The 24248-nt window shown below is 39.9% G+C and overlaps 1 protein-coding gene across 1 annotated transcript; it reads left to right on the forward strand.

The window, feature by feature from the left end:
- The first annotated feature begins 7624 nt into the window (after positions 1 to 7624).
- Positions 7625 to 13059, forward strand: Prss37 (serine protease 37). The gene is made up of 5 exons (XM_028859034.2): positions 7625 to 8090; positions 9734 to 9872; positions 11465 to 11718; positions 12346 to 12482; positions 12803 to 13059. The coding sequence occupies exons 1-5, from the start codon at positions 8057 to 8059 to the stop codon at positions 12947 to 12949; spliced, it is 711 nt and encodes a 236-aa protein (XP_028714867.1). The 5' UTR covers positions 7625 to 8056; the 3' UTR covers positions 12950 to 13059.
- Positions 13060 to 24248: the final 11189 nt, after the last annotated feature.

Below are 24248 nucleotides of genomic sequence, written 5' to 3' on the forward strand. Positions count from 1 at the left end.
GTTGCCATTTTTTGTGTGTGTGACCCCAGACATCCCATGATCTGACACTGGGTCACCACTCACAGTTCAAGATCTGTGCTTTAGACTGTGCCATTGGTACTATAGCCTGCAAAGAAACATCTCAACATGGGTAGGGCTAGCTGCTGATAGAAGGCTGCTGGTGCTGGGTTTGCACATGGAGAGGGGTTAGGAACATAAGGATTTTTGTGTGTGCATTTGTGTGCTTGTATACAAGAGTAGGTCACATGACTACAAACACTGGATAATTTCTAATAAACATACACCTGTTAAATTTTTAACTAAAGATCTCTCCTAAATTTCAATGGTGAATAGAGATTTCAGCATCTTGGAGCACACACAAATGTGGAACAGTGTCTCTCTTTTTAATTAACTACTGCTTAAATCATTGTATTATGTATTACATTGCAAAGCCAGTGCCTACATACATCATTTGATGTTCAAATTAGGTAAGTTAGCCTTTTTAGCTATATTTATTTTTTATTATTACACCATGAATTTTAAGGAGATATAGGAGAGTTTGGGGGGGGTGAAAAAATGCTATAATAAAATTATACTAAAAAATTAAAAGAAGCAAAAAGAAAAATAAATATCTAAAAGTGAAAGCTTTAAAGCTTCCTGCCACTGTTAGTTCACTCTGTGCTTGAGGTTTAAGATGTGAGCTCTCATCTTGTTCCAGCCCCCACACCACACCTTGTGCTTGTTGCTTTACCTGAGGAAGCCTGATATAATGGGCTTTTATCTCTCGGAACATAAGCCCAAATAAATTATTGTTCTTTAAAAACATTATATTAGTTAATTACATGTATTTATACCTAGTTATGAGTTTCAATGTGATATTTCTATACATGTATACAATGGATGGTTTGGGTCAAGTAAGAGTAATTGACATGTACATACTTTATCATTACTTTGCATTTGGAGCCTGTACTGGCTGGTTTTGTGTGTCACCTTGACACAAGCTAGAGTCATCAGAAAGGAAGGAGCCCCATTTGAGGAAATGCCTCCATGAGATCTAGCTGTAAGGCATTTTCCCAATTAGTGATCAATGGGAGAGGGCCCAGTTCATGGTGAGTGGTGCCATCCCTGGGCTGTTGGTCCTGGGTTCTATAAGAAAGCAGGCTGAGCCAAGGTTGGATAAAGCACAGGGACAAATAACCAAATGAATGGAAGCACAGGATCTATGAACCAAAGGCTGAGGGGCCCCCAACTGGATCAGGCCCCCTGAATGGGTGAGACAGTCATTTGGCTTGATCTGTTTGGGAGGCAGCTGTGCGTTGGTGCCGGGTCCTGGGCTCGTTGCATGAGTTGGCTGTTTGAATCCTGGGACTTATGCAGGGACGCTTGGCTCGGTCTGGGAGGGGGGGACTGGACCTGCCTGGACTGAGTCTACCAGGTCGATCCCGGTCCTTGGGGGAGACCTTGATCTGGAGGAGGTAGGAATGGGGGGTGGGCTGGGGGGAGGGGGAGGGGTGCGAGAGGGGGAGAACAGGGGAATCTGTGGCTATTATGTTGAACTGAATGGTGTTGTAAAATAAAAAATAAAAAAAAGAAAGAAAGCAGGCTGAGCAAGCCATGAGAAGCAAGCCAGTAAGCAGCTCCCCTCCAAGGCCTCTGCATCAGCTCCTGTGTCTAGAATGCTACCCTGTTTGAGTTCCTGTTCTGACTTTCTTCAGTGATGAACAGTAATGCTGAACTGTAAGCCAAATAAGCCCTTTCCTCCCCAACTTGCTTTTTGGTCATGGTGTTTCATCACAGCGATAAACCCTAACTAAGACAGAGCCTTTGAGTGTCTCTATTTCAGTTATTCATAAAATATAAAATAGGTTATGATGAGCTAAAATGACTCTCTGTGCTGTAGAGTATTAGAACTTCTGTGTGTTCTGGCACACATTTCCTAACCTTTACCCCACTCCCTTTCCCAGCCTTTAGGAAGCAACTACTCTACATTCACCTCATTTTAAAAGCATTTACACAGGAGAGAGAATATACAGTATGTGCTATTTTGTATCTAACTTGATTTATTTAATAAAACATGCCTCAGTCCATTCATTCATTTGCCTGAAAAATTTCAACTTAAAAATGAGTAAATAATATGAATAGACATATCTCATATGAAGGTTTGAAAATGAGATCTGGGCAGATAGCTCACTCTGTAAAGTGATTATTGTGTAAATATGAGGACCTGAGTGTGACCCCACAAACTCTCGATTTAAAATACCTATAATCCCAGCACTGGGGAGGCAGAGAGAGGAGGATCTCTGGGTTTTTCTGACAAGATACCTGAATTGGTTGACTCAAATGTGGCAACAGACTCTGTCTCATAAAAGAAAGAACATGAGAGGGGTTGGAAGAAAAGGGAAAAGAAGAAATGATGTAATTCTAATTTAATTTCAAAAAAATCCAAACAGTAATATAGAGAATAAAAGAGAAAGACACCTGACATTGACCTCTGGCCTATATAAACACATACTTGCATTTGGATGTATACACACATGTGCACACAAAGAGACATGTACTCACAGACAGACACACACACACACACACACACACACACACACACACACACACACGCACATGCACACAATGTATACAGATTACTAACAAATTTATTTTTAAATGTTTAACATCATTAGCCATCAGGAATATTAAAATCTAAACCACAACAGGTTATCTCAACCTAGTTAGAATAAATATTATCAAAAAGAAAAAATGTAACTAATGCGAGGAAGGAATGTGGCAGAAAGGGAATTTTATACATTATGATGGAAGTGTAAATTAGAATTGACAACACAGAGGATAACAAGTTCCTCAAAACATATTACTATAACTGCTGTGTGACCCAACAGCATAACTTTTTGTTATAAATACAAAGAAAATGAAGTTAGAACATTACAAAGATGCCTTCATGCTCATGTCTATAGCTAAGATATAGATCAAACTAGCACTGGTGGATGGATCAAGAAAACATGGTAATACCATTCACTCATGAAAAACAATGAATCCAATAATTTTCAACAAAGTGGGAGGAATCATTAAATTAGAAAAATATTTCTGAGCACTGAAAAGTTTTCTGCACTGACTCCTAAGGGACCAATTATTTCCTCACTCTGAAAACTTTGTTAGGAACCAGAGCAATTATCTCCTTCTAAAGAACACATATGTTAGTTTTTATTAATATATCAGGGCACAAATCACTTGGATTTTTCTCTTGAGAGATTCTTCTATAGTTCTTTCCAACTTGCTCTAGTTAACTTTCTGTTGCTGTGATAAACACTATCACCATGAGCATCTTGGGAAAGAAAGAGTTTGCTTTCATTTCCAGCTGATAGTCCATCACCAAAAGAAGCCAAGACAGGAGCTCAAAGCAGGAACCTGGGGACAGGAACTGAAAAAGAGATCTTTGAGGAGCTGCTCTCTGGCTTGCTTAGCTACTTTTTTAATGCAACCTAGGCCCACCTGCCTAGGGAGAGCATCCCATCCCATACCCCCCATCTCTGGCAGTGAACTGGAGAATCCTACATCAATTAACAATTAATAAAACGTCCACAGGCCAGTCTGATGGAGGTGACTCTTTAATTGTAGTCCCAGATGTGTCAAGTAGACAACCAAGATGAGTCATCTAACTCCTCTTAATCATACCTGTCATTGCCTTCACTCGCCTCTCAATCATATCCTTCATCCCATCACACATCTCTCAATCATACCCCTCACTGCCATCAAACAACTCTTAATCCATCCCTTCTTACATATCAAGCATACTAACTTCTATCTTGGTCTCCTATTCTGAAGTAATAAGCTTTGTGACTTTGGACTTTTGAAAATTTTCTTTAGGACAGACAATTCTCCCATTATCATATATCACATAGAAACAACTCTGCCTTGTAGCTAACATAATATAAAGGTTATTAAGGAAGCTGTGTCTTATATTTTCCTAAACAGATTCTTGTTGAAGAGTGATTATGAAGTGTCCCCCCCTCCCCCCACCTTTTTTGGTATCCTTTTTCTTAGTGGTGTTCTTCCAGATCCTGATTTCTGAAGATAAGTTCTGAGAGATAGAGCCTCAGGAGTCTTGGTTCAAGCTTTGTGATACTGCTAGGTAAAGCAGAACCAACTGTCTACTACCAATTGTACTACCCAATTGTCAGCTTTCCTAACCTCATTGGCATTGTAGGGAAGAGTGTAAAACTAGGGGGAACTGAACTTACGAGAATGATTGTTAGATTCATTGATCCCTTACAACTTGTGCAATCCTCTTGCCTGCTGCCGTGCTCTATGCCATGATGGTAATGGACTCCTATCCCTCTGGAACTGTAAGCCCCAAATAATATTTTCCTTTTATAAGTTGCCTTGATCATGGTGATTTATCGCAACAATATAAAAGTTAACTAATACACTTCTCAAGATGGGGATCACACATGACCCTTTGGGGGACATTAAGGATCTGAACTGCAATGGTCTACTACAAGGATCACCTTTAATGATTTAATCTTTCATTAGACAAATCTAAAATACAAGTTTCATATATTCTGCAAGTTAGTTTCTCAATTATAGGCTATGAATTAAACCATAGTATACTAAATAATAGATTTTACCTATCTCTAATGAAAGGGGAAGACTTCAGAATAAATGGTATGATTTGGGAATATGCAAATGATAAGGAAATATGTGTTAATATACAGGATAAAATAAGAATTGTTTACTGAGAACCAACAGATCTATAGACAACTTTCTGAAGAAACCTTCTAAAAGTCTAAGGTCTAAACACAGAATAAATTGAAGACAAATAGAATCATAATATGTATCATATAGGCATGGAGTCTTAGAAGTAAATGCTAGCTAAAGCTACAGGCCCATGAGAGAGACTCCTTTCCTCCTGATGTCATGATCAGAGATATTTGATGAAAAACATTGGAGGGAAAATGTGAACCAAAGAACAGGAGGAACCACCCATTTGACCATAAAGAGTACTGTTCTGTTCCCATTGCTGTGTCTTGTGCTTACTACACCAAAACCTTTGGCTTTAACTAGGGATCTGTTTCTAGTCAATGTGCCCCAACTAAAGGGAGGTCGTGGAACAATAATCTTGACCCATGGGGGAGGTCGTGGAACAATAATCTTGACCCATGGGGAAAATGTACCAGAAAAGAAGTCTGCTGTGGTGACTTATGTAATGATGAAAGGAGACCAAGCACCAAACACTTGAAACTCTTGACAGACGAAGTTAAAATGTGGGGCTATAAATTAAAAAGCTAGCCGGGCGGTGGTGGCGCACACCTTTAATCCCAGCACTTGGGAGCCAGAGGCAGGCGGATCTCTGTGAGTTCGAGGCCAGCCTGGGCTACCAAGTGAGTTCCAGGAAAGGCGCAAAGCTACATAGAGAAACCCTGTCTCGAAAAAAAAACCAATAAATAAATAAATTAAAAAGCTAAAGAAACAACTATATACAACATGGGAGAGGCACACGGCTTCTTCTATCTGTCTATCTGGAGAAATCTCTCTCCACTGCTTATATCCAGGGCTGTTTTCCAACATCATTGAGTGACACTGTCTGCTGACCCTGGTAGACATTCCTGAAGAAGCAAATGGGCTGAGGGCTCCAACTGCTGATAATCTTCTGTACCCCATAAAGAGCTAGTCCAACGTGAAATATTGGATGGTTAGAAATACAGTCTAAAAGTTAGTCAAGTGATAAACTTCCTGAAAGTAAAGTAGATAGGTACATACACACACACACACACACACACACACACACACACACACACATACACACACACTACAGATTGACTGATACTTGTTATATTAAAGAGTGAGAAGAGTTGCAGAAAGAGATCCATTCTCAAGTATACTCAAGTCCAGAAGACAGGCAGATGTAAACATGTCTAATGATTAAAGAATTGGCAGTCCAATCAGTATGAGAGAGCTTATAATTAAAAAGCATGATTTACTCTAAAGTGACAATGGATGAAATCTATGAGACTAGAGAAAAATTAAACAGAAGATTTTAGCATGCAGATAGAACACTGATGGGTTATTGGGGAAAACTTCTCAGGAAGATAAGAGGTTATATCTACCTCAATTGGGTAAAAACATACAATCTATTTGGCATATGATAGGCAAAGATGGTCACATTAGAAACTTAAACTAGGCAGTAAAATGGAGTAGGTGTAATCGGCAAAGAACTGAGCTCTTGGTCAGGTTGGGGCTGATCACACACACCTGGTGTCCTAGCACTTGAGACACAGAGACAGAAAAGTCACCCTTGTGAGAACAGGTTACATAGACCCTGACCCCAAAACAGACAGAGGGCTCCCTTCTAGCCTATCTCCATTCCTTTGTGTCAGCTGTCAATCCCAAGAAACATTTCCTACCAGGGACCTCCCCTGACTGCACCAGGTTGGGACTCAGATCAGTGCCTCACTCAGTCACCATCAGAGAAGCTTCTTCTTGCAGTAGATGAGAACGAACACAGAGACCCACAACGAAACAATGTGCACAGAGTGAGAGACCTTGAAGTACTCAGTCCTAAATGGACTAAAATTTCATTGATCCCCTCCCCTCAAGGCTCAGGGGGCCCTGCAGAAGAGGAAGTGGAAGGATTCTAAGAGCCAGAGAGGATGGATGGCTCCAAGGAAAGTATCTTCCAGACACAACAGGACTGATGCACGTATGAACTCACAAAGACTATAGCAGCACACACAAAGCCAGGGTCCCTGTCGTGGATTCCCATCTCTAACCAAGGAGCTGGGTGCAATTGACAACCACTGGCAAAATAAAAGTTAGTTTTCTCCAGTGGAGTCTTACTGGGTATGTTAATCACACTTCTGGGTAGGTCCTCTGTCCAGGAGTAGTTGGCCAAGAGAAAATGAATTCAATGATATTTTTAATAGACTTTTTGTCTCATTTTGCTTTTGGGGGCATTTTTTGTCTTATTGGTCTTTTGCTTCTATGTTTTTGTTTCCATTTTTGTGGGGAGGGGGAGGTTTGTGTCAGGTAATTCTTGCTTTTGGCTTTGGTCTTGTTTGTTTTTTAAAGTGAGAGAAAAATATGAAGTTGAGTGGGTAGGATCCAGGAGGAATTAAGGGAGGGGAAAACATGATCAAGATATAGTGTATGAAAATATTTTTCAATTTAAAAAAGAAGAAAATAGGAGGGAAAGGAATGGGGCAGGGAGTCAGGCATTTGAAGAGGGAGAAGGCATTTAGCTCTGTATCTAGGATTCACAAAGTGTTCAAGGAATATGACCCTATAGTGTTGATGTTCTTTTTCTTGTGAGTTCGTGCTCCCTGGTATCTAAAGTTGACTGTGGCCATGATATTAGTTGAAAAATCATTTCCTTATTTCACTATGTAAAAGTCACTTAGAAGAGTCTGTCTTCTGAATTGTCATCAATACATTAGATTTTAGATTCAATGTCATCTACAAGGTGTACCATTTTCCAAGGGTCAAAGATAATTAACTGTTCCATGTAAGCTTTCATTTCTTCATTTTCCTAGCTCAGTGATAGTGATCGGGACATAAAGACCCAGCTGGTGATGATGACTGAGTGACGAAACAGTGACCAGATGTAACAAAGATGGGAGGGGCTAAGGAAAGCATTAAGTGACTCTTAGAGGGTTCAGAGTAAACCATTAGGGACATGCTCTCCCTTAGCCAAGGTAGAGAATCCTGTTCCTCACAGCTCTGTCCTCAGAACCTCTGCAAGATAAGTCTTGAGCTTGAAGCTTCAACAGACAGTTGAACTAACTATAGTCCAAGGAGCTTTTAGGAAAATAGCACAGAGGAGGATGTGGACTCAGAAGTCTACCAAACCTTGCCTGAAGTCTCAATAGAAGCATCGTCTCCTGCTTCTCCAGTCTTCTTACCTGGAGGCATCTCCATCTGCTCCTTATGCCTAGAGCTCTTTCCTGATCCCACCAACTGCCGCTACCTACCCATATCTGCTGGGTCTGGTAGACATCGCAGAAGAAACAAGTGAACAGGGAATTCTAGCCTCTGCTGATCTCTTTACACCTCACAAGGAAAGAGCCGGACCATCATGAAACTTATTTTTTACTTGACCATCCTAGCTGGTACGTATTTAAGACTTTCAACTCCGTCTATTAAAGTGTGGGTTAATGTAGAATGGGGTGAGGTAAAGTGAATGTGTGACTAGTGTGCAGACGCATCAAGAAATACTATGAGTAGAATTGGGTCTCCCCAATTACACCCTATCCAAAGGCTCAGCACAGACACTGTTAAGCTAAGTGTTAAGCTTTGGGATAGGGTATGGGACATACTTGCCTTGGAGAATCATCAACAATAAATGTTCCCCCAAGTTATTGTGAAATATGGGCCGCATTACCCTCTGGGAAAGTCCTAATCTGGTCACAAGAACAGAGAATCCAGTTTGACTTCTGGTCTCCCCCTAACTTTGGAATGCAGAGGGAATGGTAAAGGTGGGAACAAAAGGTTTGATACTATGGTCCCAGTTCTGCAGCCTCTGCTTCCATGAAGTCTAGATTGAAGAATTTCCCACACTCCCTAATCATCAGGGCCATGTCACATACTAGCTAGGTTGAGACTGGGCAAGCTAATTAGCCTAGCACCTAATATGGAGCTCAAAATCTCTTGCCTTTATTAATAACCTATCCTCTCTGCTTTGAAGTTTTTAAGTATGGTCACACAGAGGTGTGATGAGGAATAGGCCCAGATATGTGAGGGTCAGGAGAAGTACCAGTAAGAGCCAAGGAAAGAGCATTAGACTCAGCCTTCCTCTCTTTTATACTCGACTACTATTTTTTTTTACAATATTTCATTAAAAATGTTTGTGTTAGGAAACTTTAAAGGTAGAAAAAATCATTTATAATTGCATCTCTCAGCTAACACATACTGAACTTACTTCAAGCTATTTTCTGCATTTAATTTGCTTATTTGGGGTTTTATTTTCAGACAACTGAATTGTAACATATGTATATGTAACATACGTATATCTCATTTTTTATAAACAAACTGCCTTCAGGTGAGATGTTCAGAAACATCTTTTTTTAAGATTTATTTATTTATTACGTATACAGTGTTCTGGCATGTATTCCTACACACCAGAACAGGGCACCAAATCTCATTACACCACCATGTGTTGCTGGGAATTGAACTCAAGACCTCTGGGAGAGCAGCCAGTGTTGTTAACCTCTGAGCTATCTCTCCAGCCCCTGTATATCTAATTTTTAGCTTAAATGTCACTGAGATTATTTTTGATGTGTTCTACTTGCTTAAGTGTTTCTTTATCTCAATATCAAACAATATTTATTAGATATTTGTTCTTCCAATGTTCAACTATTATTAGTATTGCTAAAAATGAATATTCTTATTAATCATCTTTGCCTACAGCTGATTACGTTTTTAAAATGGATTCTTATTTTGGAATTCTCAGGCTACAAGTTACGAACAAGTTACAATTCTTAATGCTTATTTCTAAATTGCTGCCCAAGAAAATAAAATCAATTTATAAGCAGTAAATGTATCTTTCTTATTATACCCTTTATTAGAATAAATATTACCAATATTATCATTACTATAAGTCTTATATAAAGTGAGTCACTTTAATTTACATCTTTATTAGAAAAATTATCTCCAGCCAATTGGTTACTCCACTGAAATTATACACATCCCTTTTCTGCTGGGAAGGTGTGAAGGTCTCATTTACTCTGACATTTACATGTTATTTTTTTCTCAGGGACAGCTTTATTCACTCACTCTGTGCAGAAAGAGGACCATGCTCCATATATAGTCTACCTCAAATCTAACTTCAACCCCTGTGTGGGTGTCCTCATCAAGCCCAGCTGGGTACTGGCACCATCTCACTGCTATTTACCGTGAGTATTGGGTGTCTCCTCCTCAAATGAGTTCTGCTCGTTCTAGATCAGTGAGTATAACACGAATCTTAAAGGTCTTAATAAATAAAAAACTCAGAGCCAGATATAGGGGTGAAAGCCTTAGAGATCAGGGAAATAGTGAGAGCCACCAACCAACCTTACCTCACCAGCTCTGCAACTTCCAAAATGCCACAGCTTCCTGTCTACCCAGGCTTTTATTGCCTTGCTGTTCTGCCCTCTCATTGGCTCTTAGCCCAGCTACCTCACTTCCTTGTCACTGCCTGTCTGTACAGACCTCCAGGTCTCTATGGTTGGTACTGGGATTAAAGGTGTGTGTCACCACACCTTGGCTCTGTTCCCTAGTGTGGCCTTGAACACACAGAGACCCTGCCTGCCAAGTGATCAGATTAAGGGTGTGTGCTACCACTGCCTGATTTTTGTGTTTACTTAAAACGGCTTGCTATTTCCTCTGATCTCCAGGCAAACTTTATTAACATACAAATAAAATATCATGACATTTCAGCACAAATAAAATATCACCACAGATGAGTCTCAAGTAGGGATAACTTTCTCCTAGGATATTTTTAGAAAAGTCTGAAGGTATTTTGGGTTTTCCCAATCAGAGAGAAGTTCTACCAGCACACCAGTGCTTCTAGTGTGAAGCCCTCAAGCAAGATGCTGCTAAAATTCTTAGAGAATACATGTCACCACCTAAGACCCTGCTTCATGCTATCCCTCCCTTGCTGCCCCATTAGTATTTTTTTACTGGAAATAATTACATTTAATCAATTAGAGGCTCAGCAGGTGACTCAAATTTGTAAACTGAAAAGAGATTTTTTTTTAAAGTAACTAATTGTAAAGAGATGGTTCATGTCCCACAGAAGAGGCGTTAAAGAGAAACAGTGGTCATCCTTGTGCCTAAGAGGAAAGCATGTTTCAATAGAAGAAGAGCGATCCATGATAGGAGCAGTAACCTTTGCCAAAAGACAGAAAAAGTCTGTGACAGTGCTTCTGGGGAGGATCTGGGAAGACAAATACTTCAACAACACCCTTCTCCCTCCAAACACTTTCCTACATTTCCTATTGACCAGAAGCCAGAGAAGGAAGCTCGTTGATTAAAGACACATCACCTTCCAAATCTTCAAAAAGCGGGGGAAAGAAGATTGTTGGTGGGCCTGCAATCCACCTCTCTGTTGTTTCATTCTCTGTGTCCACGAAAGTAGAAATCATCTACTTGGATAAATGAGGCCTGAAGAGAATCTGATAATAACTTTTACATCCATTATTTTCTTTTCCAAGGCACTATATTGGAAAACAGTAGTTAAGGACTCCACTGTTTACTCTGACCACATGTAAATTACTACGATGTGTGCCCAGTACTTCATTTGTAAAATGGTAATGAAAATGAACATAAGATACAGATTTATTGTGAGTAAAGGGTAGCCCGGATACAGCACTTGTCACAGTATCTTGCAGACTGTATGTAGCATCTAATACCCAAAATAATGATGGTGATAAGTGATGATATGGTCGTGATGGTAGTGGTGGTGACAGCAAGTAACTGATTCCTTCCAACCCTTTCTTCCCCCCAGAAATCTGAGGGTGATGTTGGGAAATCTCAAAAGCAGAATCAGAGACGGGACAGAGCAGACAATTCAACCCGTCCAGATTATCCGCTACTGGAACTATAGCCACAGTGCCCCACAGGATGACCTCATGCTTATTAAACTAGCTAAGCCTGCCACCTTCAACCACAAAGTCCAGGTCCTTCCCATCGCCACTACCAATGTCCGGCCAGGCACTGTCTGTACACTTTCAGGTTTGGACTGGAGTGAGAACAACATTGGTAAGTGCACCTTCCACAGCAAGCCAAGCCATCAATTTCACCCAAGGAACACACGTATCCTCAGAGCTATGAGATAAGATGGAGTAGACGATGGCTCAGGGCCAATGCGGGAAGCTATAGGAGTAGTCTAGAAAAGGAACCTGTCTAGAAGTCCAGTACTTCTCTATAGTCAGGGTTTCGATGGACTCTTCACTGCCTCTGCAGGGCTTTGGCGGCTGGATCCTATGGGCCATCTGAGTGTACAAAGACCTTCCTGCCACAGACACAACTACATTGAGGAGGCAATGGTGGTCCTTCCCATGTTCGTTTCACATGTAAAGGACATCACAGAGAACCTGAATCAGATCATTTGTAGATACAGAGTAGAAAGAACGTCTCATTCCACAGCACATAAGATGACTTCACATTGGTAAAATGCTACTCTGTGCACCTGCAACTTCACTTGTAAAATGAGGCTAATCAGCAGGGCTAACTCTCATTAATGCATAACTTTGTTTGTTTGTTTGTTTTTTCCTTTTGCTCCTTCTTTACTCTCTTTATGCATACTCGAAATAATATCCACTGAAGTACAGGAGGTGAGGATTAGGGAGCTAAGTCTTGAACTAAGCAAGATGTTTTTTCCCTCAGGCAGGCACCCCGACTTAAGGCAGAATCTGGAGGCTCCAGTGATGACTGACAAAGACTGCCAGAAAACTCAACAAGGAAGCAGCCACAGAAACTCCTTATGTGTCAAATTTGTGAAAACCTTCAGCCGAATTTTTGGGGTAATCTTTTTGTCTATGTTCAGAATTCAGTTGCTTTTATGTGTCTAGTTAACTATTTAGCTATTATACATTTTAATTGCCAAATAATTTTTGAGAATTTGGTAAGGTTATTTGCAATTATACCTGCATTTTTTTCCATCATAGTCTTCCTACAAAGAATCTTTATTTATTAAAGAGCATCATATAGCCCTGGTTAATAACATATTGCTAGTGTTCATTATCATAGCTGCAAAGAAAAGCTATGAGGACAAGCATTGTTTTAAATTTTTAATTTTTTTTCTCTCTCCCTCCCTCCCTTCTTCCCCTCCCATCTCTGGCAGGAGGTGGCTGTGGCTACTGTCGTTTGTAAAGGCAAGCTCCAGGGAATTGAAGTTGGACACTTCATGGGAGGGGACGTAGGCATCTATACCAATGTTTACACCTATATACCATGGATTGAGAAAAACATTAAGGAAAGGGTGAAATGATGCCCAGCTTTTCCCTCTGCATCTCATTGTCTCTGCCATTGACTGAAGGAGTTCACATGTCCCCTAAACTCAAATAAACTCTCCAAGCAGAAAGATTGGGATGCAGCACACTGGGAGCCTGTGTCTCATTTGCGTCAATGTCCACCCACATCAGGATGAGAAGAAATGATCTGTTGTTACATCGTTCTGGGTTCTGCTCTCTATCATATGTAATGTTTGCAACAAACTTTTGAAGTTACCTTTATCCCTCTTTATAAATCAAGTTTTGAGACTAAAACATCGCCCTTAGCTAGTAGATATCAAAACTTGGAATGGAATGTGAAACATCAGGCTTTAAACCTTGTGCTTTTAGCGCAAATATATGGAGCAATCCATTGCGCTGCTGTGGGCTTGGGGGCGATTCATAAAAAAAAGGGTGGCACAGTAGGAAAACTAAGGACAGTTCATTAAATTCAGAGAAAAGAGAAACTATACCTGAGGGAAGTTTCAAGACAGGCTTGACAGCTTGAAATCTTGGCAGCTACCCACATAAGGCAAATGAATACGTGAAGCTGGAAAGGTATGCTTTCTAGGGGAAAAGCCAGAAATGGGTCGGTTCAAGCAGGGTCTATAAGCATCTACCCAAGGAGATGGGATGTTTAATCCCATCTTTAGGGTTTATAAATATACGACTCATTATAGATCAGTCATTCCATTCCTTTCTTTATCATGTCTTCAGGGTGCCATTTTTTCCCCACCATTTGGCTTACACTAGTCTTCTTTAGCAGGTAAAGCAGAACCTTGTCATTAGTGGAGGAGGGGTGTCATATCAAAGGAGGCTCCCTGTTTTGTCCAGACATAGGAATTATATATTGTCTATATCAAAGTGTGATATAGATAGACCAACCTATATCATATGTCATATAGTTGTATGATAATAGGCCAACCCTGCCATTTGCAGCAGAGAATGTTATCCACAAACACCAGATAATGGCTGATTCCACACTGATATTGACATGTCCCAGAAGGTATGAAGGAAGCAAAGAGATGTACAACAGAAGCCCTTTGCCCTTTCCCTACCTTCCTGACTACCATCCCCTCTCAGCACCACAATGGATAGTGGCTCTTGTTTCTCTGCTACCTTGTCATTCAAAGGGCTTCAAGTGGCTAAGATCTCAAGTACTAGAATAAACATCCTAAAACCCGCTCATCTCACAGATGTACTGATACAGAATGCTGCAGAGGAAGAGCCCATAGGAAGAGTGAGAAGTAAACAGTGAAACTCTAGGCCAGTGTCAACAACTGTAAGTGAGAAATCCTGGCCATTCAACAGCAAGGTAAAGGTGTCGTCCAGATGTAAGGAGGATGGTAACTCAGGGCAGCTGCAGGACAAGAGAATCAGAAGACTGAGATGAGGCAACAGGCAAAAACTATGCTAAGCCAAAGATCCTGACCATGGCCTTTGCCAAGGCAGAAAATCAGGTTCCAGTCTTCTGACTGAGAAACTAGCATGGCATTGTTATACATTGAATGGCTTTGTACCCTCAAAATCATATGTTGAAATTTAATTTCCCCAAGTGATGGGATTGGGAAGCAGCATCTTAGCAGATGATTAAGCTATAAGGGTGGAGACTCAGTGAATCATACAGAGGTCCTCCTCAAAGACAATCCAGGAAGCTTCTTTCGACCCTTCTACCTTGTGAAGTTATGGCAAGAAGATATCAAATTTCTAGACAGAAAATTTCATAACAAGCCAGACAACCAAGTCAGAAGTTTCCTGTCATCGTCGTGTACCTCTGACAGAAAGCTGGCATAGGGCAGGAGGCAGCATTATACACTCCTCCAGGGTAAGAGCTTAGGAAAAGACACAGTTACAGTAGTGCACAGCCAGAGTCCAGTTCATTTGCAAAGCTCATGACAAGTTCAATCTAATATTTTCACTATGGATCTACCGGTCCAACTAGTTTTGATTTACAGTTGGTTTTACTGCCAGGTGCAAATATTGTTTAGAGGCACCATTTCCCTATGGTACAATGGTACAATCTCATGGGGTGTTTTGTACAAGAACAGACCATTAGATTGCCAACTCCATGACATGTATCCTGAAACGCTCAGGAAGCAATTATTTCGATTGATTGTGTTATCTTTTGTGGGATTTATAAAAGCATCATCTTCAAATTAAGAGAGTTTGACTTCTTCCTTTATAATCTATATGCCTTTTTATATATGTTTTTCTGACCTCATCACCCAAGCTACAGCTTCCAGTCCAATGTTGAAGTGGGAAGACTAGATATCATTACCTCATCCCTGACCTTAGGGGAAAATGATGCAGTCTGCCACCATTATGTGCATTTTTAAAATGCACTGACTTGAAGTTCCATCTCATCCTTAGTTCACAGAAGTGTTTTTTAATCACAAAAGAATGTTGAATCTCGTCAAATGCTTTGTTCTCAACTGCTGAGATGGTCATGAGGATGTTCTGTTAATATGATGTACTACCTTTAGAGACTTTCAAATGGAAATGGCCTATATCACCAGATGAAGTATTACTGTGTGTGGTGTCTGGTCCTTATACATGTTGCTGAATTCAATTTCCTAGTATTCTGTTGACTGTTTTTCTATCTGTATTCATGTGCATTGTTGATCTGTAGTTTTGCTTTGTTTTCTTTTGTTTTACAATGTCTGATTTTTTTATAAGGGGGAAATTGACCTCATTGAATGAATGGGAAAGTTTTCCTTCCTCTTTTAATTCTTAAATGAATTTTAGAAAAGGTTATTAATCTTATCAACATTTGGCAAAATCACCAAGAAATCCAACTTATCTTAAATTTTTCTTTGAGGAAATTTATCATTATTATAAATTTATTCTATTTAACAGATCTAGTCATACTTTCTGTTTCTCTTGGGGTTTTGTTTGTTGGCTTGTTTTGTTTTTTAACTATGTTGCTGGGAGGAATATTAGTTATGTTAATTTTTCATTATAAAATTGAAAACACCTGAAAGAATTATTTTAAAGGAGAAAAGATTTATTTTTGGAGGTTTCAATCCGTGGTCAGTGGGCCCATTGCTGTGGGCCTGAGGTAAAACTAAAACATCATGGCAGAAAGATATGGTGGGGGGAAGCTGCTTACCTTGTGGCCACTGGAAAGAAGAGAGTGAAGGCCTGGGCCAAGATAAAATCACCAAGAACACATCATCAGTAATGTACTTCAAAGTGACCAGAACCTTCCAATAAAGCCTTCAAATTATAAATCCACTATTGATAAGGGCAAAGCCCTCATGGCCCAGGCACCTCACCCCTCACATTGCACTAAGGAACATGTCTTTAATATATCAACCTCCTGTAAGAACAAAGACAGAGCCGCGCGGTGGTGGCACATACCTTTAATCCCAACACTCAGGAGGCAGAGGCAGGTGGATCTCTGTGAGTTCGAGGCCACCCTGGTCTACAGAGAGAGTTCCAGGACAGGCTCCAAAACTACACAGAGAAATCCTGTTTCGAAAAACAAAGGAAGAAGGAGGGAGGGAAATGGGGGGAAGGGGGGAGGAGGAGAGAGAAAGAGGGAGGGAGAGAGGGAGGGAGGGGGAAGAAAGAAAAAGAAAGAAAGAAAGAAAGAAAGAAGGAAGGAAGGAAGGAAGGAAGGAAGGAAGGAAGGAAGGAAGGAAGGAAGAAAGAGAAAGAAGGAAAAAAGGAAGGAAGAAGAAAGAGAAAGAAAGAAAAAAAAGAAAGGAAGGAAGAAAGGAAGGAAGGAAGGAAGAAAGAAAGGAAGGAAGGAAGGAAGGAAGGGAAAGAAAGAAAGAAAGAAAGAAAGAAAGAAAGAAAGAAAGAAAGAAAGAAAGAAAGAAAGAAAGAAAGAACAAAAGAAAGAAAGAAAGACAGGAGGGAGAGGACTCCATATCCAATCCACACAGTGCTTAGAAAGGTGAAGCAATCCCTGAATTCTTAGGATAAACAACTTGATCACGGTATACTATCATCTTTATTCACTGTTGCATTCTGTTCTAACAACTTGATCATATTTTTTAACATCTTTTATATTTACATGAGCCTGTAATTTTCACCTCTTGTTTATGTCTGTCTGGTTTGGGCACTAGATTTCTTTTCTAATGGTGCTAATTTCTCCAACAGTTACTGCTTTCTCCACACCTACCTTATCTTCAATTTTAAACTCACTCACACCTTCCTTTCCTCACCAAACTGCATGTTTATTCCCTGCTCCTCTTGCTGATCTCTCCCTCTCTCTCTCTAACATAAATGCCACAGCCTAAAAGCTACCCTGCTTGAAATATTCTCCATCAAACAAATTCATCCATTACTTTTTAGTTCACTCTCCCTCAAGTTCTTAGAACATTAGCAGAATGAAGCTAGATTTTTTTTTGCCAGAATGCAATGAGTAGTTGGTTCTGTAACTAAAATGTAGCTAATCAAACTTAATAGAAAGAAATGAACTTAAGGTGAGGTGAGATAATACCAAACCTAAGGAACAGAATTCAAAAGCTACTACTCAACTGTTTAGATTATGACAGATGTGAGGCTGCTTTGTGTTTTAGGAAGAATCCAACCCTGACCTCTCTGCTCATCAATCAAATAGCAGATACTGATCATTATTATCTAAGTAGTGAAAGTAATCGCTGGAAAATCTAAAAAGTATGAAAGCATAATTGATTGTAGGTAAGAGGAAAGCTAATGATGGTAAATGTACACTTTCTATACTGTTTGAGCTATGTTTAGTCATGCTCATATATTACATTCTATCAGTTCAAACATCTACTCTAAGTTGATTCCACAACAAAGCATAACACATAGTTGAAAGGAAGACCACACACACACACACAGAGAGAGAGAGAGAGAGAGAGAGAGAGAGTCAGCTACAATTCTGAAAATGCAAACCACAAAAGATGTAATTACATAGGATTTGATTCAAGAACAGAGATTTGCCTCCAGATGTGTATTCTTGCTAAAACACAAAGCAGCCTCACACCTGTCATAAATGAAATATCATCCACAGAAGGATAAGGAAATCAAATCCCAAAAGGTGTGTGGGAAGGAATATAACTTAATGGAGCCATAATCAGCAAATCAAAAACTTGCTATTTACATTTTATTTATGTATACATCCTGAGATGACTAGCACAATCAAGTGAATTAACATATCCATTGCCTCACATGTTCTCTCTCTCCATCCCCCCACTCCCTAGTACCGAGAAAAACAAGGTTTAGGCCCCTGGTAAATTTCAAGTGTGTAATAGAGTACTAACTGTAGACACCATGCTTTACATTACTTCGAGCTGTAGAACCTAACTGACCTGCCTAACTGAACCTTTATAGCCCTTGCCAAGTATCTTCCTGTTTCCCCACTTTCCTATCTCCTAAAAACCACCATTTCACTCTACTGCTCTGGGTTTGTCTTTCAGATTCCATATATCAGAGGATCATCTGTCATCTTGTACCTACCTAGCCTATTTTCTTAGAAGAATGTTGTCCAGATTCATTCTTCTTTAGCAAATGATTATAACTATAGCTATATATATATTTAGTTGAATAATATTCCATTGTGTATTTATGTTACACCTTACCTATTTCTGCAATAGTGGTCATTAGGTTGGTTTTACATCTTGACTATTTTTATGTCCTTAAACAAAATCAAATCATGGACATTGGGATCATGGAAGAAATTTGAACCTAGCTCTAAATCATAGTATATTATCGAATTTGAAATATAAATTGTTACTTCATATGTTTGAAACTATTAATAAGCTTAATCATTTCACAGGATAATCCTAGTATGATGTTTTGTTTGTACAAAATGACCTACTAAGATGTCAAGAGAACAAAACTAGAGTAAAAAAGAAACTGAACCTGTTTCATCTGTATCATTTACCAGCTGGTGATGTGTTAGGTGAATTATGAGTTTTGTCATCTATAAAGTGAGGGTAGAATTATCAGCATGCAGTTGTTATTAAAATAATAAATATAAATATAATATTGTTAGCATCATTATGTTTTTATTTCATCATTTTATTTCATATTTATATCATCTATTTTTAAAGGTCTAGTAGAAATAGACACTCATCCTATAGCTAACAATACCACCCAAAAGTAGTACCCTTTTTATTTTAAAAAGAATTGACGTTACCATCTGCAGAACACAAGAGATGATACCCGACCCCATGTAGCTCACAGTGATACCACGAGAGCTGGCCTTCCCTTGAATGGTAACTAGCATCCACATATGAATAGCACGAAACAATTTGAAGCTTTAGGTAAGAGAAAAAGAATGACAGAGCAGATTATGAAAGCAGACTGGCATGATTGGTAAGAAGTAGAAAAATATCTAGTGGTATCAAGTATTACCCTTTAGATTCCAGATCCCCTAGAAATGATCTAAATACCTAAAGAAACAAATCCAAACAAAATTAAAAAGAAATCTAGGAAAGTAAAGTTCATAGAGAGAGGGAGGTGGTTTACATAATGAAGGGTGAGGCTGGTACTTTAGGTGGCTGGCATGGTATGAAGAAAAGAGAGCTAGATCAGGAGTCAGGGAACAGCAATGTCTCCATCACTGGCAGGCTCTCTGTGAAAACTTAGACAAGCCTCTGTCCCTTTCTGAACCGCAGTTCCTTAATCTGTAGCACAAATAGGAACTTGAAGACTAGTGAGTGCATCTAACTAATAAATCATCTTCAAAATGCCCCTGTTTATTGTGGGCTACAAAGTATTCCAGCCACTAGCCACAGGAAAGAACAAACTGCTGCTGCTGTGGATCTGACGTTCCAAATGCTCTCCATCCAACAAGCACGAAGACCTGCTACACTCAAGCTCCAACTGTGGCTAAGGAGAGGCCAGCGTGGACCAAGAAGGCAAAGGCATGACTTCTTCCATGAGCGGTGCTCTTTTGAGAGCATAACTAAGTCGTCCCCTTGTCTATTTTACCCCATCTAGGTCCTAAGCCTTACAGGTTAACATAGATCATAGCAGTTAACTGACTTTCACACTAAAGATAAGACTGGAGCTCAAAGAAGTTTCCAGAACATAAACATTTTATTTTTCAATTAGATTTCCTAAGGTGAATATGTAGGAAATTTGATAACTCCTTGAGGCTTATCTAAAATTACTAACATTGATAGATAGTTGAAAATAATGATAATATTATTTCTAGCATTCATTTTTATGATAGGAAAATATAACGTGTACATGTAATGTAAAAAATAAATTATTTGCTATACAGAGAGGGAACACTTACACATTACAGCACTCCTTCTACCAAGTCTAAAACCCTTGTCTTCATTTCTATAATGCATTAAAATAATTTACTGCACATTGTAAAAAGAGAAACAATGTTAGTGTGTAGTCCTTACATTGATGTCAAAGTAGAAAAAAAAATTTAAAGATATAAAACCCAACTCTGTTATAGAGAGCTAGCAAAAGAAGGTCTCCAAACATATCCTGACTTCCCCATCTCCCTGGGGATCATGGACCCCAGGTTCTCTTAACACACACAGTCTTCCAAAAGCTTCTCTGACAAATCTCCTTCACCCTAGGGATTGACATGATTAGCAGACTAGAAGGGCAGGCAGCTATGAATGTGTCAGAGACTACGACCCTGGGAGAATCCTTGCAAGTGGCAGAGAAGGGGCTAGCCACTATGTAAACCAGGTGAAGGACAAGAAACTAGACCAAGGACTTCAGGGCAGTGATGGGAGCCTGTGCCGGAACATCTCTCCTACCAGCCATATGGAAATTCATCTTCCTGTTCTTGTTCATTCATGTTCCTGTGTTCCTCTTTCACCCCAGAAGAAACAAGAACTAAAAAGAAAGGCAACCAACTTCCTGCAGGGAGATGAAATACAGATTGATGAAGCCAGCTTGAAAGGCAGTATGGAATGCTGCTGTTTGCGTGGGACAGACCGTAGGGCATCAGGCCATCGGTGACTCTACATAGAAAAGTGAAGACCAAGTGCCCCAGGAGGCAGCAGAGACTCAAGCTACAGGACTTCTACTTCAACCACAAGCACGCAGGGTGTTTGAAGGTCGTGGTTTTGCTACAGTAGAACACATTGAGGAAAGTAGCGAACCATAGACTGTCCTAGCTTACCAGAGCCCACAGTACACTGGTAAAGCAAAGCTCATGGCTGTTCTCAAAACAATGAAGCAGGATTTAATCCAACATCAGCAGCCACTGCAAGAGGAAACACCAAGCAGCCAGGCCTGGGATAATGAGGCTCTAAGAAGACTCCTCGGCTTTTCTGGTCCATTCTCTAAAATTCCAGATCACGGGGACTCCATTTTCAACCAGGCAGATGAGAAATTCAACTACTGCTACAGCCATCCATGGTATTAGATCAGCCAAGGGCATGCATGGCTGGGGAGGGAAGCCACTCACCACCACCCCGGGAAGGGGGTGGGGCGCGTCCTGATTCAGTGCTGGTGAGCGCACACAGCTCCTGACTGGGGTCAGTCTCTGATAGCACACCATCTTCAGACTACCTTTTCGCAGCATCAAACCTGGCTTTGGATTAGTTCTTCAGTGATCCATCTCAAGCAGAAACTGAAAAGCTATGGTCAGGAAAAGAGAAGTTAGAAGTGGTGATGATCTGATTGTCTCTGTGTTTGCATCTGAATAAATGAACTCGGAGACTAGACATAAAGGTTAGTAACAGTATCAAAGACCTTGACCTTCCATCTCAAGGTCTTGGGCTAAAGGCTACAACCAGGAAATAATTTAACAACAACTCTCAAAGAGAAGTATCGAAGTAAAACATTCCCATTCTATCAGACTGTCAGATATAGGCACATGTGCCATTAAAAACAACCTGTTGTTTTAGCCAGGCATGGTGAGCCACGCTTGTTTAACCCCTGCCTTGGAGAAGCAGGACTGGGAAGTTGGATCCAAGTAGCCTGGGTGACACTAGACCTTTTCTTAAAAAGAAGTTTTGTTTTATTTTCATAAAAAGAACCGTGAACAAGTAAGCATGAAAGTTAAATGGCCAAAAATTGTTTTTGAATTTCATTATCAAAGAAGGAAACGGGGAGATTTTGGTAGAGGAAAACAGGTAGCAAAAGACATTTAAATGCCAAATAATCTTTCTTCCTAAAGTAAGCCAAGCAGAGGAGCCACAATCTTTGACGTTATCTGCCCTTTATGATCAATTATTTGCAAATATTTGTCACAGTTTATTTCACATACTCCTCAGAGAAAGGAAAAGTGCTCAGAGAATTGAAACTTAGACTAGCATATTTCTCAATAAACATAATGAAGGTGCTTTATTTACTGCCTTTCTGATTCCTACTTGCTTGGAATATAAGTATGCTTGTGGTAAGCTGAATTCTAAGACTGCTCCTAGGGTTCCCACCCCCTGGCAAAGCACCTTGGACAATCTTGGCCATGTATGGTCTGTAGATGAGAAAGGATGTCACTTCCATAGTTAGACAAAGCCAAAGAACTTTTAGAGGAACAATTCACGCCCCCCTTGGTCAGTTTTGAGTTAAACAAGAGGTATAAAGCTCTGAAAGAGGGAATAGACTTTTCCGTTTCTCTTTTCTTCTTTCCTGGGGAAAAAAAAGTCCTACTGACCCAAAAGAATCTAGCTACCTTGCTATGAGAAGGCCCACAACAGGAAACCAGAGACCTATAGATGCTGAGAGTAGCCCCAGGCTGACATAGTGTGTTCTTAAGCTTGTGTTGCCTCGAAACGAAGAGAGAAGTAGTACAATGGTCAGATCCAGCTGGAGGTGATGACGAAGAAACGCGGAGGAAAAGAAGTGTGGATTGGACAGAAGTAGGGAGGTCAGGCTGGTGTCTTAAAAGGCTGTGTATGTGTGGAGGAAAGAATGACATTCTGAAAACAGGAACTGGAACTGATTTCAGTTCGACCTTGAACTCTAGAAAGCTGGGGGCAGCCACTATATGCTCTTAACATCTGTTGCTCTGCTAAAATCGTAATGGGGCTACTGGATGAAATGCTCATTTCTTCAAAAAGGTGTAGACTGCTTATTATGAGCCAACCAACATCATGCTAGGCACAACCAACACAGCAATGAGAGATAGTCTCTGCTTCCACAGAGTGTACATTCTATATCACCTCCATCCGACTACAGGACTTGGCACTGTAAAAGTGTGGCTACGGGCTGTATTGAGGAACAGGAACAGTTTACTGTTGTCTATGGGTCTCAAAACCTAGAGGAAGCTTCAATCTCCCCAAAATAGTATTTCTTCAGTAACTCTTCTTTTTCTTTTTTTTCCTTTAGCAACTTTTCTAAGCTGTATTTACCCCTCTCTCCATACTTGGCCCACCCTGGGTTAGGTAGTGAAACTTCCTATAGATGCTAGTTGCCCACTGGCATGTATTGAAAAGGCCAAAAAGTCCACCCAAAAAATCAACACCTCCCTCCCAAAAAATCCAGAAATATAAAGTTTGACAAGCTACTTTAATACCATTGTTGAGAGGATAAATCACATAGAAAACAGAGATAGCCATTTAGTTAATTTTACTAAGAGAAGTATTTGATTAATATATTGGTTCATTTTATATATATATTACATAATATATATAAAAGTATTTTGAGACTGTGCCTATTTCTACTTCTCAACAACGAGACATAGTCACTATATTGACAACATTATTTGTAGAAATTTAGATAATACGATACTTTCTATGTAATATATAAACAAGTTTTGATTTCTATAGCTTATGGAAATAATGCACTTTGCATTGTTTAAAGAGCAGTTGCTCTGGTTTCCATCCTACTTTTCATGTTACCTTCTTAGTTTGCTTTACTACCAAGAAAGAGACAGAAACAGAGAACTAAAAAAAACTACTTTACTGAAAACTTCAGTTACTTTTGTCATTGCCCATAGTAAGTTAAGAGCCTACTGAATCTGTCTTCCACGCCATGGTCTTAAAATTGCCAAGGGCAAATCATCTTGCACAGATTCCCTTGCGCTGCCTTCCTGCTCCTACTTCTTGGAGTATAACTATGTTTGTGGTAAGCTGAATTCTAAGACTGCTCCTAGGGTTCTCACCTCCTGGCAAAGCACCTTGGACAATCTTGAGCATGGATGATCTGTGGATGCCCAACTAGCTTCATAATAGTTGAGGTGGCATGAAAAATAAGCTTACACAGCCAACAATGAGGTGGAAACCTTGGTAACTTCCAAGAGGGAGTATTTGGAGATAATGGTAATCTAACCTTGCTTGCATCTTCTATTTACTGAGTGCTTCTTCAGAGTCCTGCTGAGTCTGTACAAAAGATGATCTAGAAGACAGTCCTAACAAGGTGACAGAAGAGAGGCACTGGGCACTCGCTCCAATTTCCCAC

Source organism: Peromyscus leucopus, chromosome 3 (genome assembly GCF_004664715.2).
Source record: "Peromyscus leucopus breed LL Stock chromosome 3, UCI_PerLeu_2.1, whole genome shotgun sequence".
NCBI classification, from domain to species: Eukaryota; Metazoa; Chordata; class Mammalia; order Rodentia; family Cricetidae; genus Peromyscus; species Peromyscus leucopus.

Excerpts from the sequence above, each read along its gene's own strand:
- Prss37 (XM_028859034.2), top strand. The coding sequence starts at position 8,057 with ATGAAACTTATTTTTTACTTGACCATCCTAGCTG. Across the intron at positions 9,873-11,464 it reads CCATCTCACTGCTATTTACC|AAATCTGAGGGTGATGTTGG; the intron begins GTGAGTATTGGG and ends TCTTCCCCCCAG. Across the intron at positions 11,719-12,345 it reads CTGGAGTGAGAACAACATTG|GCAGGCACCCCGACTTAAGG; the intron begins GTAAGTGCACCT and ends TTTTTCCCTCAG.